The 18,205-nt window shown below is 38.9% G+C and overlaps 2 protein-coding genes across 2 annotated transcripts; one reads left to right on the top strand and one right to left on the bottom strand.

Annotated features, from left to right (window-relative positions):
• The first annotated feature begins 705 nt into the window (after positions 1-705).
• Positions 706-4,106, top strand: LOC115919957. Its single transcript, XM_030974712.1, has 4 exons — positions 706-767; positions 1,102-1,167; positions 1,744-2,070; positions 2,533-4,106. Exons 1-4 carry the CDS (start codon positions 719-721, stop codon positions 2,673-2,675), a joined length of 585 nt encoding a protein of 194 aa, XP_030830572.1. The 5' UTR covers positions 706-718; the 3' UTR covers positions 2,676-4,106.
• A 2,330-nt stretch (positions 4,107-6,436) lies between these two features.
• Positions 6,437-15,801, bottom strand: LOC105443647. Its single transcript, XM_030974854.1, has 3 exons — positions 15,614-15,801; positions 8,391-8,716; positions 6,437-7,171 (listed from the first exon to the last, which is right to left on the bottom strand). Exons 1-3 carry the CDS (start codon positions 15,622-15,624, stop codon positions 6,861-6,863), a joined length of 648 nt encoding a protein of 215 aa, XP_030830714.1. The 5' UTR covers positions 15,625-15,801; the 3' UTR covers positions 6,437-6,860.
• Positions 15,802-18,205: the final 2,404 nt, after the last annotated feature.

The raw sequence follows: 18,205 nt of genomic DNA, 5'->3' as shown, positions 1-18,205 counted from the left end.
AAAATAATGATAACGATAATGATAGTAATAATAATAATAATATGAAAAATAATTATGATAATAATAATAATAATAAATGCCTGTATTCCTCATCCGAAGTGTGTGTGTGTGTGTGGGGGGGGGGGTTGCTGCTCGATCTCTTTGTTTAAATTCGCATTGTCGAGCGGAAATAATCGTACCCCTAGTGAACATTTAGAAAATAAGTTAAACCTATATATTAAAATGTCTATTATAATCTATTTCTTTTGTTTTCAGAGCATGAATCTTCATCAATGTCAAGCATTTCAAGTTCATCATCCTTCCAAGGAAATTACACAGCAGGTAATATTTGTCATGTGAATCTAAATCAATATACATATATTCTGAAAGAAGCTATTGTTATTATTACTTTTGATGACGACATCAATGACGACGACGATGACTATGATGGTGATCATAATGACGATGATGATAATATTAATAATTGGTGATTGTATTGATAATAATGATAATAATAATAATAATACAAATAGTGATAATGATAATAATAATTTGCAGATATCTGATCCCTTTATTCCCCTTCCGAAGATAATTTATTGTTGTTGTTTTGTTTCTATTGCTCGATCTCTTTGTTTAACGAAAATGATAGTTCCCCTCGTGATTAATTCGAAAATAAGTTTAACTTTGATATTAAAATGTTTATTCTTCTTTTCTGTCTTTAGTGTATGAATCTTCATCAATGTCAAGCATTTCAAGTTCATCATCCATCATAGGAAATGACTCAGGAGGTAATATTTTTTTATTTGAATATAAATCAATATACATATATTCTGAAAGGAACTATTATTACTTTTAAGCCTACTACTGATGATGACGACGACGACGATGATAGTGATGATGATAATATTTATTATATATATATATATATATAGTAGTAGTGATCATGATGACGATCATGATAATGATAATGAAACAACAATAATAATACAAATAATGATACCAAAAATACTACTAATAAGAACAATTATGATAACTATAACAATGATAACGATAACAATAATGATAATGATAATAATAATATCGAATAATTATACTAATTATTTTTAAATCCTTCTATTTTAGAAATGAAGACGAATGAGTATGACAATGTAACAGCAGGAAACACGGACGCATTCACGATAAAGAGAAGTATGAATATGAATAAACAAATTCAATTTTGTTTCGTATGCAGGAAATATTTATGGCTGCTGTCACAGTCTTCAAGATTAGGAATTTAAAACCATCTAACCACCATTTAAAGAAAAACAATAGAACTCTTGTTTGATGTTGTCTTATTTCTTTTTCTTTGGGTTTGTACTTCCTCGTTGGAAATTTGATTGAAATTGTCCGGGCAATTATATTTACCCTTCTCAGGAGATTGTAAACCACATTGCAAATGGTATGACAGGGGTAACCAGCATGATAACATAATATATGAAGATTATAAGGTTACTTCATATATGATACAAGTTACCAAGGTGTAGGAAACTAGGGTAGTTTTAACGGAATCAGGATTCGCTTTCACCTCTCTGTTTTAATAAAATTTACACAGCCGAGAACTGTGACGTTTTGCTCCACGTATGCATCCTGAAATAAAAAAAGTCTGGCTAAAGTTTTCCCGGGATTATCAAAACTATAAAAAGAAAAAATGGGTAAAAGGGATACATACTCACTAATCCACGTGTTTCATGTCTTATTTCCATACGTTTAATGGCGGACATGCAGACGACAGCACACTCTACATATCTTGTCCGGACACGACATGGGATAACGCTGAAGACCTGTGCGCCGACCGGGAGGGGCGACTCATCGTGCCTTCGAGCGAAAGTCTTCTCGAAACCATTGTCGACTCCGTGTCCGATGCCTGTCTGGAGAAGCACGCTGACGGGGGTGAGGTAGAACTGTGGCTAGGATGCCGACTCTTGAAGGTTGACGAGGAAAATGGCAAGGATCTTAAGTTGGTCGACCAATGGGCATGTAGGAACGATAGCAGTGACGATTCGGGCTTTTCCAGCATGGTGACTTTATACAATTGGACAGCCAACTACAAAGGTAAATCACCTTGAAATCTGAGTTCTAGAAAATATTTTGCGGCGAAATAGCTCCCATTCCACAAAAAGGTACAATTAATGTAGTTTTACACTGGATCCGCCATTGGGCCAATAACGTGTTGTAATAATGTTTATAAGCTACTGCGAATAGTAAAAATACTGGCATTACTGAAGATGCTACCCTGGGTGAATAAGATTATTATTATTATTGTTATTATTATTATTATTATCCCTTAAATGATTCTTTAAAAATAATTTTCGACTCCTGTTCATACGCAGAGTAATTTGTAAACATGCATCGTACCTTCAGTTAAAATATATTTAATGAAATTACTCCATGATCAACGTTTTACAATGCTATCGATGCTGAGTTAAATAACTCTAACGAATTGCCGAGATAAATAACGTCTAACGATTCGTTTGTATTTCTGTCTTGTTTTGTTACTTTTTTCTTCTCAATTAGTATCTGGTATTTCTAGAGACGACAAGGTCTGTCTTCAGGTGAAGACAAAGCGTGGTAGACATGCAGACGATCAGAACAAGTACGAGTTCAAAAGAGAGTATTGTGATAATCGCAAGGCTAAGGCAGTCTGCATTCTAGACTAGAAATACGGCATACCCGCCGGTGACGACAAGTTGGAAGAATATAAAGGTGTTATGGTCAGTCGTTAAGATGTAACCGTTAAGCAGAATTTTGCATTTAGATTCTTCAAAGTTTGATTAGTACGTCACAGTTTGTTAAATTTTAAAAATCATTATATAAATGTTTTCAAAACTATTTTGAAAGGGTAGATGGACAAATAAATTATTTAGATTTGTTTCCTTCAGATATCCCCATTATGTGGGGTTTCGTTTTAGCTATCTTGGCTTTAGACTAGTCATGCAACCAGTAATGTAACGAGCATTAAGCATGTTCAGTGAAAATGGAGGGAAGATGAAATTAAAGAGAAAACCATAAAAGGGAGAGGGAAAGGAAGATGAAAAGAAGGTGATGCCCCACCGAAACGCACACCCCCTGATCGAATCGATGACATTGTTAATTTGTCTTTCATACAAATTTCCTAAAAAAGAAGAAAAAAAGAAAAACGTATCTACTCAGGTAAGAAACATGACAGGTTTCTCTGATTAAGAAGGACCTTGTTAAACCTGAGTGATTCGAAATGATGGTCGAAATCTACAGTATAATTCCCTAACCCTTTACAATAAAACCCCAAAAATTGCATGGTCAAACCAGACAATAAAGAAGGATAATGTTTTTTGTATTGTCATAGCAACAGTCGAAACCCTGGCTCATTGATAATATCAAGATTCCATGCAACGACAGAATGTCCACAAAACTTAGAAATACAAGGGACTAATTTAGAAACTTGCTTAATCATCGTTCTTCTTGTTGTGTTTGTAGACATGACGTTTGAACTTTGTTCATTTTGGTTACCATAAACTTATAGTAGCCATGGTTGCAAAAACAGTTTGAATACATACTACATGTATATCGCTTTCAAAACAAAGTGACTAATGTAAATATTTCAAATAGAATTAAAAATGGCAGATTTCGTAATTAACAATTGTTATTCTTATTGTGGTTGTAGACACGTTTAAGCTTTGTGCATTTTGTAAATGTCGACTCCTTTCTTAGGATTGCCATATTATCACGTAATGCATGTATATTTATGACTTTTTTAATGTCATGACTCTCGTATGATGTTATGTACAGTTATGTGACGTTTATGACGAAGTGTTTATCAGTTATCTTGTAACATCATTGTATTTTGTTTTTGTGCTGCCAGTGGAGGCCAATTTCCTATGTTTTGAATATGGATCAATACAAGAATCTAAATATCTATCTATAATCATTAAATAACTTGTTCTGCATCCCCCGTTGTCCGACTTTTTCACATTACTGATTCGTTTTTCTCCATTGCTCATAGAATGATAATTATCTAATTTAGATTATTAGTAAAATATGCGTATGTATTAAAAGTATGCCAATAAAAATTCAAATCATCCCGCAACATATGTATGCTTATAATTTGTAAAGTCCGAAATATGTGACCCTCTAGTATAAGCCTCATTGCACATTCAATATCCATCATTTTGATTTGATTTGATTTGATTTCGTGTAAATTGATTGGATCTGTGTTCAATCTTTCAGCAGGTGAAATAATTTTGGCCATGAATTGCTTCATAATAATTATGAAGCAATTCATGGCCGAAATTATGTAGCAATGAATCAAAGACGTAAAACCTATCTTTTTTCCAGGGGTACAATTGCAAAGACTTTCGAATAATGAAGGTAAGGCAATTTCAATAGCCATGTCCAGAACACTTTTTGAAAATTGATAGCATTGCAGTGCTTTATATTTTATTCATTTATTTATTTATTCATTTATTTCACATATTTATACAGGGTATCTCACTCAGATTAAAAACCGGTCTTGTCTCAATAAAAATACACATAATTTATATACAAATTTCTCAAAACAAAGTCATACAAATAACAGTAGGAAGAAAAAGACAACAAATAAAATAAATAAAGCATATTGACATCACAGCACAACGATAAACAAGTAAAACTAACAATATGAAATAAGTTACGATAACAAAAATTAAAAAATGATCCTTCATGTTGCCCTGCTTTGTAATATACAAATAGATATGCAAAATGTTTCCATATATAATAACGTGAGAGAAAAAATAGAGTATAACATCAAATACGACAACAAATATAGTAAAGGTAAGATCAAATTAAAAGTAAATAATGATCCAATATAAGACGTTAAAATGGCCCTTGTATTAAAAACAGGAAGTGAGACACCGCTCATATAATATTGTAAAAGAGCAAGAAAGGTCAGATTTTAAAATGTTCTGCAAAATAGAGGATTCATGATAAAATTGACAAAGAACCTATAAATCTCCCAGATCCAATTTAGTAAATACAATTTAAGCTGAGTTTGAGAAAATGTATAAACATGATGTGGGGTATTGACAATGCTCTCGAGGTGATTTCTTGAATGCCTTTGCGATCGTGTTCTATTAAAATGTTCATCAATGGTGAATTTTCGTAGACCTTTAATTTTGAGTGGAGGTGTCGTGATATAGGGATTCATCCACCTTAACACTCTCAATCCAAATGTTAAGGGTTCGAATTCCAGCCCTTGGGCTTCGTGCGCCCTGGGCTTTTGATTTCATGAATAAACCGCTTCCTGATTCGATTCATTTAATAATGTTTTTGTATTAAATAGAACTATATCCATTCTTACCCGATACTCGGAACTCATTTAACTTTCATTTAATAAATCCAGAAATATTGATCCTGCATACATCAATAAGACATCATGGTCCAGATTTGTGGAAATGCACGCCCAGACTCAATAAAATCATCTAAAAACCTAAATTCGTTTAGATTCAATACGAAGATAAATCCTTGTGTGGAAGCCGCCCCCAAAGATCTCACCCGATTTGTTCTAACAACAGTGTTCTTGGCAGTCAAACATTTTTACCCCTTGCTACGTCATCAAAAGAATAGAGAGAAAGTACTGATAAACCGTAGGCCTGAGTCTTGTACCTGGCTATTCCCTCCCACAACCCCTACCGAGCCCTCCCCCATCCCCCTCCCCCCGCGAGATAAAAAAAAAAATGGGCTTACTTTGTTGGCTTTACGCGGTTGATTAGTTTGTTGCTGTTGCTTTCTTCACACTCTCTTTGTAAAATTATGTAATATTTGCTCTTTTCAGTCTCGCCTGGAGAGATTGTGCAGTTGTCTACTTTGGGAACACGGGTAACATTTGTAAGATTTCGTTATTATAGGTTGATTGTTAGGCTTCGAGGCACAAAAGCGTGAATATTTGCGGCTAACCGATAATAAAGGAGGGAGATGGGAGAGACGTGGACCAAGTTTTTTTTGAGAACTTGTATTGGACTTTCCAGAACTTTTATTTATTCAGTACTTTTACCATGTTTACAGCCAAGCAAACAGAAAAAGATACACAACACATACACACCTCTCTCTCTCTCTCTTTCTCTCTTTCTCTCTCCTTCTCTCTTTCTCTTCTTTCGTTTTATTCTTCTTTTGCTTATCTTGTTATCTCTTATTTACCTTCCATCTCCCATTTCTATTTGATCCTCTTCGGAATCCCTCTTCCGCCTTTCGCAGAAACACATTTTTTCTTCTTCATTTTCTTCTTCTTCTTTTTTCTTCTCCTTTTCCTCCTTCTTCTCCTTCTTCTTCTATTTCTCTTTGCCTAACCCTCTTTCCATTCTCAATCTCTCTTTCCACTCTATTTCTCTCTCTCTCTCTCACTATTTCTCTCTCTCTCTCTATCTCACATACACACACATCATCTCTCTTCTTCTTCCATACCATCATCTTCTTCTTTCTTTTCTTTTTTCTTCTTCTTCTTCTTTTGTTTCTTAAATTTTGCTCCATACCTTCTCAAATAACGTTATCACACTATTGTAAGAAACATTTTTTTAAAACATTTTTATGCTAAGACGGAATGTAGAATATTATTTTCTCTTCAATTTTTAAACATCGATGGCGTGTTGAATACAGCTATGAAGGCTATGCCCATTATCCCCTCCCCTTCCACTATATACGTTCCCCCATTCGAACCCTTTGAGATCCGGGAATAAAGGAGCAACGACCAGAACCACTAGTAGCAGTACGTAAACGGCCTTACGCAGAGGTAATCAATATGAGTTTAAAAATACACCCGCGGATAATCATGAATTAAAATCTTCTTTATCCAATGGAATGCATCATATTTTTTTCCAGGATTTGAAATATTTAGTTTAATTGATTGTTGACGTAGCCTCATCCGTCGTCGCCCACGTGTTGGTCTCATCCGTCGTTGCCCACGTGTTGGTCTCACCCGTCGTCGCCCACGTGTTGGTCTCACCCGTCGTCGCCCACGTGTTGGTCTCACCTGTCTGACTCACCATTGAGTCCATGGTCGTCATGTCAAATGTCACTATTTCTGCAGTCACGTCTTCATTGGTTGCCATTATTGTATCAAACGTCGCAGGGATGGCAGTCGTTGTTGCTGTTGCTACCACTGTTGTAGGTGCGGTGACGGGTGCTGCTGACGAGCCAAACTGGAAACCTGTAAAGAAAAGAAAATCAATGAAGCCCATATTTAATTATCTGTTCAATTATTTATTTGTAATGTATACATGTTTCTTCATTCAGTCATTTGATTATATATTTCTCTTTTATTTATTCACTTTAATATCATTTATTCAGCAGTAATTAGTGGTATTGAGGAGCTTCTTTTTCAATCCTCCTTAGGTAGTTCCTCTATTCCTCTTCCCGTCTCTCCCTCTTTCTCCCTCTCTCACTCCAGTAATTAGTGATATTGAGGAGCTTCTTTTTCAATCCTCCTTAGGTAGTTCCTCTATTCCTCTTCCCGTCTCTCCCTCTCTCACTTAGATACACCCTTCCTTCATCTCGCTCGCGGAACCAACACCATGAAAGACCGAGAATTTCGGTCTCGCGGGCCTTAATATAAGTGATATATGAAGGTTCACGAGACCGATATCTCCTGTTTCATGTATTGAACGGTTTACTCAGTGGTGGATTGGGGAGGGGGCACACGGGGACACTAGCCCTTTCCCCGGCTAAATCCAATCTGAAGTACACATCGGTCGGTCCCCCTCCCTTCCCCGACAATCATGAATCCCCATAAACGGATATCCACAAGATACGCACACGTGCACCTTAATAGTCTATAATTCGATACGGCACCAACAAAGGATGTCTTTAGGGCAATGTTGACTCTTCACCTTTACTCAACACCCATGGGTTGATAGGCCACTCATTACAAGTCTTGAGTACTATCTACAAAATAAATATGTGTCTGTAGTCATTGGCCAAGATGTTCAAATCTACAATGCAAATAGTCAGGATTGAGAACACGCGAGTTTTTGCATATTTCGATCTTACTTGACAGTGTTATGTTTATGTCATCCTATTTGGGTAGAGTTTTGCTTTGGTCCTTGATACTTCGTCGCAGTTAGAATTAGAAAGAAAGATGGAGAGAGAGAGAGGGAGAGAGAAATGGGGAGATAGAGAGAGAGAGAGAGAGACAGTCAGCGAGAAAGAAAACAGTGAAACGACGATAAACACAGATATATACCCCAGTCACACCGCCAAACCGACTTCAAACTGACTCCGAACCTACCGATTCCTGGCCAAAGACGTAATGTAATATCATAATTTTCGTTGGGTCTTTTGTCGATCTGGTGTTGGTCTTGTCAGTTTGAGTAAGGTATCAGAGATAGATAGAGAGAAAGAACAAAAAGGAAAGATAATCAAGTTCATACCTGTCACTGCCCACAAGACTACAACGACGACGACGATGCTGATGACGATCAAGATAGTGATCACGATACCGCACACGCAGCAAAACCACTTTCCATTTCCATTGCGGGTTCTTGTTCCTCTCTCCTCGCCCTGCCTTTCCGGATCTACTAACTGCCCCTGATCGTTTACGGGATGGACCCTTGGATCGCGCCGCGACGTGGCAGACGAAGACCGGCCAGCCCCGCCATCGTTGTTGTTGTTGATGTTTTCGGGTTGAGCGGGGCTCCACGCACCATGGTTGCGGGGGTTCGCCAAATACTTCCTCTGCCCGTTTTGTGGAAACTCGCTAGATATAATCAAAACAAATATCTCATGACAACGAAGAAGAAAAATTACATCATTAACTCATTAACAGATTCAATTCTGTACAGAAAGCTACAAGTAATGCCTCACGGACTCAACCAACTAACCATGGTTACGGAAGTTGTTATGGCATTGATTAGTGTTATTAAGCTATGGTCACAACCCAACAAAAGTAGCTTGCTCGGGGGCCGGGCGGCGAGTTTTTAGCCAATAATGGCCGGGCACCGCATGTTTTAGGGCATCGCTTGGTCGCCGCTGAAGTTATAGCGCGGAGTTAAAATTCGGGCGGCGCCTTCTCACTATTCACTCGCCGCACCAAAAAATGCTCGGTGTCCGGGCGGTCGCGACCCACTGGATCGGTCGGCGTCCGGGCTGCGCCAGCTCGGCAGCCTTTGACCTAGCGGCTTCGATTTGTGACCTAAATCGCTCGACGGCGAACGCTCGATTAGGTCGGTACCAAGCGTATTTTGGGCGGCGAGTAAAAGTGAGGAGGCGCCACCCGAATTTTAACTTCCCGCTAAAACTTCAGAGGCGACCAAGCGATGCCCTAAACTACCGGTGCCCGGCGAAATTGGCTAAAAACTCCCGTCCGGCCACCGAGCAGGCTACTTTTGGGGGTTGTGCCCATAGCTATAGATCAAGGAGAGTGTTAACAAGAGCACACAGTAGGAGCCGTGCAATTTGAATATCAAGCGATGGATCAGAGATTATTTCTAAAATGAAATAAAAGGGCTATTTGACTTTCAAGTTTCCTTTCATTTCATTTAAGACATAACTTCTCTTTCTCTCTTAAAGACAATTTCTCTCTTTAAAGTCAAATAAATTCGGGAGCATCCTGGGGCTCCGCCCCGGAACCCCCGGCAGGGGTTCTGCCAGGCCCCTCAAGCTCTAGCTGCCATATTGTACGGATTCATTAGGAAGCAAAATAAACACACTAGATAATTCATTTATATATGTACATATAAATATATATATATATATATATATATATATATATATATATATATATAGTTATCCTATATACGCAAACTTATCTCTGTGAACTGCATAATGAATTCGTTTTCGAGGGTTGGAAATAAATATAGAATAAACAGTAGAAACAGACCCTGAATAAAGAAATAAATAGCTTTTTGGATTTGTTTTGAAGCATTATCTTCTTAGAACCGACGGCTTAATCTTTGTTAACCATATAAATAACGTCTATAATCACTCTGAGATGGAAGATAATACCAAAACGAAATGCATTGTGCAGCGTTTAGACATACTCTTCTTTTACATTTCGAAGCGTTGCATAAGATCTTAATCCTATTTTTTCTTCAACATACATCAATGCCTCTCTTTAAGCATACTTTGAATCTGGTCACGCTTCGGAAAGATCGTGTACTAGAATTTTGTTTCTGTTGATGATCAAATAAAGATAGCACCCTTAGATCAGGAAGAGTGATAAAAAGAGCACACAATAGGAGCAGCTAGTGCAATTGAAATATCAAGGGATGGATTAGAGTTTGGATGATGTTTGAAGGTTTGCATGGTGGTATGACTAATCGCGGTAGAGGTTTACGGTACACCATGCAGGCGCGGATCCAGGGGGGGGGGCCGAGCGGGCCTTGGCCCCCCCCCCCCCCCCCGCAAAAAAAAAAAAAAAAAAAAAAAAAGAGAGAAGAAAGGAAAAGAAGGGAAAGGGAAAAAGGAGAAAAAGGGAAAGAAAGAAGAGGAAGAAGAAAAGAAAAGGGGGAAGAAGGAGATCGGGGGCCGAAAGGGCCTTGCCTCCCAGGCTGTTCCCCCCCCCCCCCCCCCCCTCCCCCATCAAAAAAAAATAAGAGAGAAGCTGAGGAAAGGGAAAGAAAAAAGGAAGGAAAAGAGGAGATACTGGCGTACTGATAGAGGGGAGGGGGGGGGGGGGCTTGGGGGAAATCAAAATCAAGCGTGGTTTATTTCTAATTCCACAACGGTGGATTACAAATAATGCTGAAATGACATCATTTCCGAAATTTTTCCTCTCTTTTTAGTAAATTATACGTTTGTATGTGTTTGTTGAAAAATGACAAATTCCTGAATTTAGAACCAGGCAAAAAATATGATTCTTGAGATTCGTACATGTCAGGGCCCGAGGTAAGGCGGGGATCGAGAACCTCGAGCTCCCCCCCCCCCCCCATTTTTCTTGACAAAGTATATTAAAGAGAAATAAAATAGAATGAGAGCAAGAAAGTGAGAATAGTTAACTGCCAGTGTTAACAAAATAATGAGGCATCAAAATATGCTCATCTGACCGTGATTAAATGCCTAAAACCCTTAAGCTTCCGGGGGCTTTGCCCCCTGGATTGCATCTAGGGCCCTACGGCGGGCCCTTAGATGATCATCTGACGGTAATTTAATGCCTAAAACCCCTGATTTTTTTGGGGCTCCGCCCCCTAGACCCCACGCCAAATAGTGACTTGCCAGTGTCACAAAATAATAAGGTATACACAAAAATGTGCTCATCTGACCTTTAATAAACGCCTAAAACCCCTGAGCTTCCGGGGCCGGCTCCGCCGCCTCGACCCCACCAGGGGCCCTAAGGCGGGCCCCTGAATGCTTATCTGATCGTAATTTATTGCCTTAAACCCCTGAGATTGCGGGGTCGGACAAGGTATCAAGATGTGTTTATCTGACCACAGGCGCGTAGCCAGGGGGGGGGGGGGGCGGTCCCCCTTCTCCAATCGGAAGAGGACGTAGGAAGAAAAAGGAGAAGACAAAGAACATCTTTGAAATTCAGACAAGGATTAAGAGTATAGAGAACGGTACAACGCATCATTTTCTTTCTCTAATAATAAAACGTCAAAGCCTCGCGCAGGAGGGGAGGGGGGGGGGGGAATTTAGACGAAGATTCAGAGGCGAGAACGGTAATACGAATCTTTAATGATTTAATGAAACGTAAAAGCTTCCGCGCTTCGCGCGGGAAGGGGGAACTGAAATCAGACGAGGATAGAGGTCGAGAACGGTACAACGAATCGTTTTCTTTCTTTAATAGTTTAATGAAACGCCAAAGCTTCCGCGCTTCGCGCAAGAGGGGGAGGGGGGGCTGAATTTAGACAAGGATTAAGAGTCGAAAACTATACAACGAATTGTTTTCTTTCTCTAATGATTTAATGAAACGTAAAAGCTTCCGCGCTTCGCGCGGAAAGGGGGGGGGGGACTAAAATCAGACGAGGACAAAGGGTCGAGAACGGTACAACGAATCGTCTTCTTTCTTTAATAGTTTAATAAAACGTCAAAGCTTCCGCGCTTCGCGCAGGAGGGGGAGGGGGACTGAATTTAGACAAGGATTAAGAGTCGAGAACTGTACAACGAATCGTTTTCTTTCTCTAATGATTTAATGAAACGTAAAAGCTTCCGCGCTACGCGCGGGAGGGGGGGGGAACTGAAATCAGACGAGGATAAAGGGTCGAGAACGGTAAAACGAATCGTCTTCTTTCTTTAATAGTTTAATAAAACGTCAAAGCTTCCGCGCTTCGCGCAGGAGGGGGAGGGGGAGGAACTGAATTCAGACGAGGATTAAGAGTCGAAAACTGTACAACGAATCGTTTTCTTTCTCTAATGATTTAATGAAACGTAAAAGCTTCCGCCCTTCGCGCGGGAGGGGGGGAAACTGAAATCAGACGAGGATAAAGGGTAGAGAACGGTACAACGAATCGTCTTCTTTATTTAAAAGATTAATTAAACGTCAAAGCTCCCTCCTTCGCGTAGGAGGTGGAGGGGGGGGGGGGGGACTGAATTTAGACAAGGATTAAGAGTCGAGAACTCTACAACGAATCGTCTTCTTTCTCTAATAATTTAACAAATCGTAAAATTTTCCGCGCTTTGCGCGGGAGGGAAAAAAAACTAAATTCAGACGAGAATTATTTTCGAGAACGGTACAACGAATCGTCTTCTTTCTCTAATAATATAATGAAACTTCAAAGCCTGGGAGGGGGAAACTCGCCCCCCCCCCTTGCACCGACCCCCCCCCCCCGCATTACGTCACTGTTGGTCGCCATTACGTACCAATATTTGGCTCGCATAATTTCAAATTTGGGCCCCCCCCCCCCCTAAGAAATCCTGGATCCGCGCCTGCACCATGTGTAAAGTCCTAGAAGGACTAAGGAAAGTGGATAGAAAATAGAAGTGAAATAGAAAGGCGAGAAAGTGGAGGTTGGAAGGAAGAGTATCTTTCGGAAGTGAGTATAGTCCTGAAAAGGACTGTAAACAGAAAGTTGTAGATAGGATGAGAGGTTTGAGTATAAGAAGACTGGATTGAGTTGGAGAGTTGAGTAGAGTTGCAGAGCAGGAGCAGGAGAGTAGACTCGACGTTTCGGACAGGTTGACTGTCCGTCTTCTCCAACTCAATCCAGTCTTCTTATACTCAAACCTCTCATCCTATCTACAACTTTCTGGTTTACAGTCCTTTTCAGGACTATACTCACTTCCGAAAGATACTCTTCCTTCCAACCTCCACTTTCTCGCCTTTCTATTTCACTTCTATTTTCTATCCACTTTCCTTAGTCCTTCTAGGACTTTACACATGGTGTACCGTAAACCTCTACCGCGATTGGATTAGAGTTTATTTTATAATAATGCACCAAAACCTATTCTACGTTGCTTTGAAAAGCGCATAATATTATTTTTCATTGGCTTTCACATTATATCATTGACTAAGCAATGGCCTCGTTCCTGTGAATAGTCTACGAGGGGACACTTATGGATTGTTACGAGCTATTTACGAGCTGTTTACGGACAAATCAATCCGTGGAAAATCGTAAGAAGATTTTTGACATGTCAAAAAAATTGGCCTCTCCTTTCACGGATCCTAAAGAGTGTCTACGAGTTGTTGCGAGTTGTGACTAATTATTTACGGATACCGGCGAGTTATTTACCGATGCTTGCGAATGACTACGAGTTCGCAATCCGTAAGGACTCGCAAGAGAAATCCGTGTATGTGAAGGGGGTATTAAAGACAATTTCTCTCTTGAGAGTCAAATAAACTCGATAGCATCCTGGGGCTCCGCCCCGGAACCCCCGGCAAGGGCTCTGCCAGGCTTCACAAGCTCTATACCTGCCATATTGTACGGATCCATTAGAAAGCAAAATAAACCTATAAATACATATATAAAAATTCAAACGTCACAGCAATTCATCCAAATAAAAAATCCAGTAAAGATACTACGTCCAACATCAAATTATGTAGAACTTTGCAGGAATTATGAATATGTCATATATGTCCAACAGTATCTGTGAAATTCAAACGTTGGCAGTGTCCTAGTATTCAAATTATGCAAGGAAACCCGTCTTCTTTCTATACTTCCCTGAAAGTTTTAAGAAAATTCCTTCAAATTTCAGGAAACTGGTTGTTTATTTTCAGGAAACTCTATTTAAATGAGTAGAAGCACAGGTGGCTTTTTTTAAAAACTAACAATTCTACTTGGATCAGATAAAGACCAAAAACAAGCCTCATTATCTTTAATATTCAAGTGTCATTACTGTAATTTAGGAGTAGATTGTGGTCACAGCCCCAAAAAGTAGCCTGCTCGGTGGCCGGGTAGCAAGTTTTTAGCCAATTTCGGGCACCGCCCGGGCACCGCTTGGATTTCAGGGCATCGCTCGGTCACCGCTGAAGTTTTAGCGCGGAGTTAAAATTCGGGCGGCGCCTGCTCACTTTTCACTTTTAAACCTCACGTTTATTTTTTTAAACTCAAACTGGTACATTCCTTATATAGGTTATTTTTAAGTTAATGGAAAACATCCTCAAGACTTTAGCTACGCAAAAAAAGAGAGTCAAGCCTGTCCTTTGTTGTTTTTAAAAAACCGATTTCAAGAAAGAATAACAAAACAATTTACGTTAAATAAACGATTTATCCTTATTATTTTTAAATCGCTCTTTTTTACCCCAACCATGCGGCTCGTAGATCGATCTCCACTCACCTAGCCAGGCTGCCCCGAATCACCGGCCTGTCGAATTGACAACTAATGGTCGTTATTTTCCCACAAAAAGCCCTTTTCGAACCGTTTCGTTTTGAGGGAAGTTCTAGATAAGTATTTTTTCTTCAAATGCGGTTAGAATCTTTTTATTTTTTGACCTGCAAATAACACATACCTTTAAAGGTACTACGTCCCTTTTGCAGCCAACCTCAAATTCTGTAGGACTTTGCAGGAATTATGAATATGTCATGTATATCCTATCTGTGAAATTTAAAGGTTAGCAGTGTCCTCATATTCAAATTATGCAAGGAAACCCGTTTACTTGCTAGACTTCACTGTCAGACACTATTGAGTGACTGACTGGCTTTTTTTCTTTGGTAATAACATACATGAAAAGAGTTGTAAAGGGTACATGAGCATTTGTCTACATCAATAAACCACTTCTTGTGATGGCCAAGACTAAACTGATTGAATCTTTGCGCAGCATAAAACGTATGACCATTCGGTACAATTGTCTGAAAATCAAGACTATTACTTTTGGGCTCTATAGCCCTAAAGTCGATTTGACAACTAATAGTCGTTATTTTCCCACTTGAAGACATTTTCAAGCCCCACCTTTTTTAGGGAAGTTCTAAATTAGTATTATCTTTCAAATGCAGTTGGAATTTAACTTTTTCTTTTTTTTTGGCCTGCAAATGGGACATGGTACCTTTAAGGCATTGAAGAAAGAGATTAATTTTTTTCAAAATTTATAAGTTAGAGAAACTTGCAAAGTCTATCTTAGATTGGAAGGAAAGTGACACGAATGTGCAATTATGCAGTGTTTAAAAAGTCTTTTTGAAAGTATAGATCCGGTGATCTTTTGAACAATTTGTCCCCCATGACAGAAATGATTTTTCTATTCATTGGGGGTAAAATTCTGGTCTTTAAACGTCTAAAAACCTACCTTGTCGCCATCTCAAAACGCGCAAATTACTCTATGTTGATTTTCCTTCTCCCAAGTTTGTCCTCATGAATACCTGAAATATTCCAAGTCTATATCCCAAAAGTTGCATCCTCGGCTAAAACTTGAAGAAATGAAAAATAGTTGCGTGGTCAGAGGCGATGCGGCTTGAGCGGCGGCATCGGGATTGATGAAAGGAGAAACTGGGAATGAATAGTTTGTTATTTTCTTCAAGTCATGGCAATGGAGGCAACGAACCGTATAAGCCCCTCTAAAAGTACAGTAGTGTTATCCATGGTATTTGTGGGGTGGAATGGTAAACAGACAGAAAAGAAAAACAAGGGGAGGATGGGGTTATAGATGTAGGGGTTGAGGTCTAAAAAAAAATGATAGAAATAGATAAAGGGGCATTTTTGCGAGGAAGACGGAGATCGAGAAAGGGTAAATCAAAGAGAAAGAGGGGGACGGGATAAAGAGAAGAAATAAAGAATTACAAAAAGTGCAAGGAGAAAGAGAGAAGTGTATAAAGAGAAACACAGAGAGACGGGGGGGGGGGGGGGGGGGGGGGGGAGTGAGTATACAAAGAAAGAGGGAGAGAGGCATAGAAAGAATGGGAGAAAGAAAGAAATATTGATAGATAACGATGGGTTGAAGGATTAATGGGAGAGGACACAAAGGAGAGGAAGTAAACGTGATAAAGACGAAAGAGAAGAGAAAAATACTTGAAACAATGAAACCGCTTATAATATCTAAATAATAATAAAGACAAATTACTAAATAAAAATAAATTACTTAATAAAAAGAAATACATCCATGAGGATGATGAAAACGATAGAGAGGAAAAGAAAAAGTCCTACGGAACTTTATAGGGATAATAAAGCTTAAATCAACAAATAGGAAACCTAATGAGAGAAAATATAAAGACGGGAGAAAGAGAGAGAGAAAAAAAAATTGGAGAAGTAGATTAATACACAAAAATAATGAACATGATGATGTAGAGTTGGAATAAAAAATATATCGGGAAACGAGGGAGAGAGAGAGAGATATACAGACAAACAGAGGGTGTGGATTTGGAGGGGGTGTCAAATATGGGAGGAAGCTTAGAACTCGGACGAAAGTCCCCCATAACAGTTACCATGAATACAGTTTGGATACAAGTGTACACAGAGGCTGTAAAAAGTTAATGAGGGATTAGACAAGCTCGTCCTTGCCATGACTATGCGAAAGAAGGAGCGATGAAGCCCTGACATGTCTGAGCTAAGCGCACACAATGATGAATGATACGAGTTCTGGCTGTACAGAACAGAAAGTTAATGCAACAACAGGGTCATTGGGGAGACAGAGAAAGAGAGAGATAGAAAGAGAGAGAGAGAGAGGGAGAGAGATATGAGATATTGCAGGGTAAACCACTGCAACTAAAAAAAAAAAAAAAAAAAAAAAAGCCTCTCTTTTTTATTTACACTCGTTAAATTAAAGGAGCAGTCGACCTTAAAGGTAATACAAAGTTTTGGTATGGGGTCATGAATTTGGTTCAAATGAACATATAGGACGCATATGCGGTCTTACAATATTCAGTGATCGTTGTCGCGGTTGAAATCGAGTCTAAAGTTATGCAATTGTAAATAATAAACTCTTTATGTTGTATAGCTCCCTCTCAAGGCCAAGATATAAATTAAGCTATAAAACAATGTTTCTTGACTAAAATCTACCGACTAGTTGTTTCCGTTCGGAAATTATATATCACAACTACATATCTTGAGATTTTCATGGTCACAGCCAGGCGCGTACGCAGGGGGGGGGGGTTCGGGGGTCGAACCCCCCCCCCCCCCTTGGTATTTTTTATGTGTGATTTTTTTTTTTTTTTTTATAATAATTTTTAAAAGAGTAAATAAATAAATTATACCAATGGCTGACCTAAAAAAGTTGGCTTTACCCCCCCCCCCCCCAACGGAGCGAAATGTCAAATTTTCAAATTTCGAGACAAAAAAAAAAAAAAAAAAGTGTCCTCTTACCCTCTTACTTTTTTTTCCTCGTTTTTTCTGCTTTTATTAATACCCGTATCAGGACAATTACTCCGGAGGAAAACCACACCCCTAGCACATTTACCTCCTAGGACAATTACCCTCCTAAGAGAATTGCCAATACACAAGATATCGTGTTCGAATCCCTCCCCAATACACTTTTTTCATAGTTTTTGTATTGGTTCCATAACAATACAAATCATTCGTAGAAATACAGTTGCTTTTCATCTTGACATAATTCAATACATGTTAAAAGCATAGATTGTACGATTGATGAGAAGAAAAGAAATACCCCCATTCAATCAAACACTCTACCACTCCCCATCCCCACCCTACCATGCGACCCATGACGCACACCCAAACACGCCCATACACACACACACACACACACGCCTTTTCTCCTATTATTCAGGTCCAAATGTCCAAAACTACATCAATTACATTTCAAACTTCAAATAACTCAAACGAATAATGATTGTTAAAAATATTTTATTAGAATACACCTATATACTTACGAACTTCACAAAAAGAAACGAATATTAGCTGTTAATAGCTTTTATTATTATGTGCATTT

This window comes from Strongylocentrotus purpuratus, unplaced genomic scaffold, assembly GCF_000002235.5.
Source record: "Strongylocentrotus purpuratus isolate Spur 01 unplaced genomic scaffold, Spur_5.0 spur5_scaffold_7, whole genome shotgun sequence".
Lineage (NCBI taxonomy): Eukaryota > Metazoa > Echinodermata > Echinoidea > Camarodonta > Strongylocentrotidae > Strongylocentrotus > Strongylocentrotus purpuratus.
Note: the sequence above shows the minus strand (reverse complement) of the source record. Positions and strands in the feature narration are given on the sequence as shown.

Bases quoted from the DNA above. Each gene is read 5' to 3' on its own strand.
- LOC105443647 (XM_030974854.1), bottom strand. The intron at 7,172-8,390 runs GTATGAACTTGA...TTTTCTTTACAG, and splicing joins AGTCTTGTGGGCAGTGACAG to GTTTCCAGTTTGGCTCGTCA.
- LOC115919957 (XM_030974712.1), top strand. From the start codon at position 719: ATGTCAAGCATTTCAAGTTCATCATCCATCATAGGAAATGACTCAGGA. The intron at 768-1,101 runs GTAATATTTTTT...CTTCTATTTTAG, and splicing joins CATAGGAAATGACTCAGGAG to AAATGAAGACGAATGAGTAT. The intron at 2,071-2,532 runs GTAAATCACCTT...CTTCTCAATTAG, and splicing joins TTGGACAGCCAACTACAAAG to TATCTGGTATTTCTAGAGAC.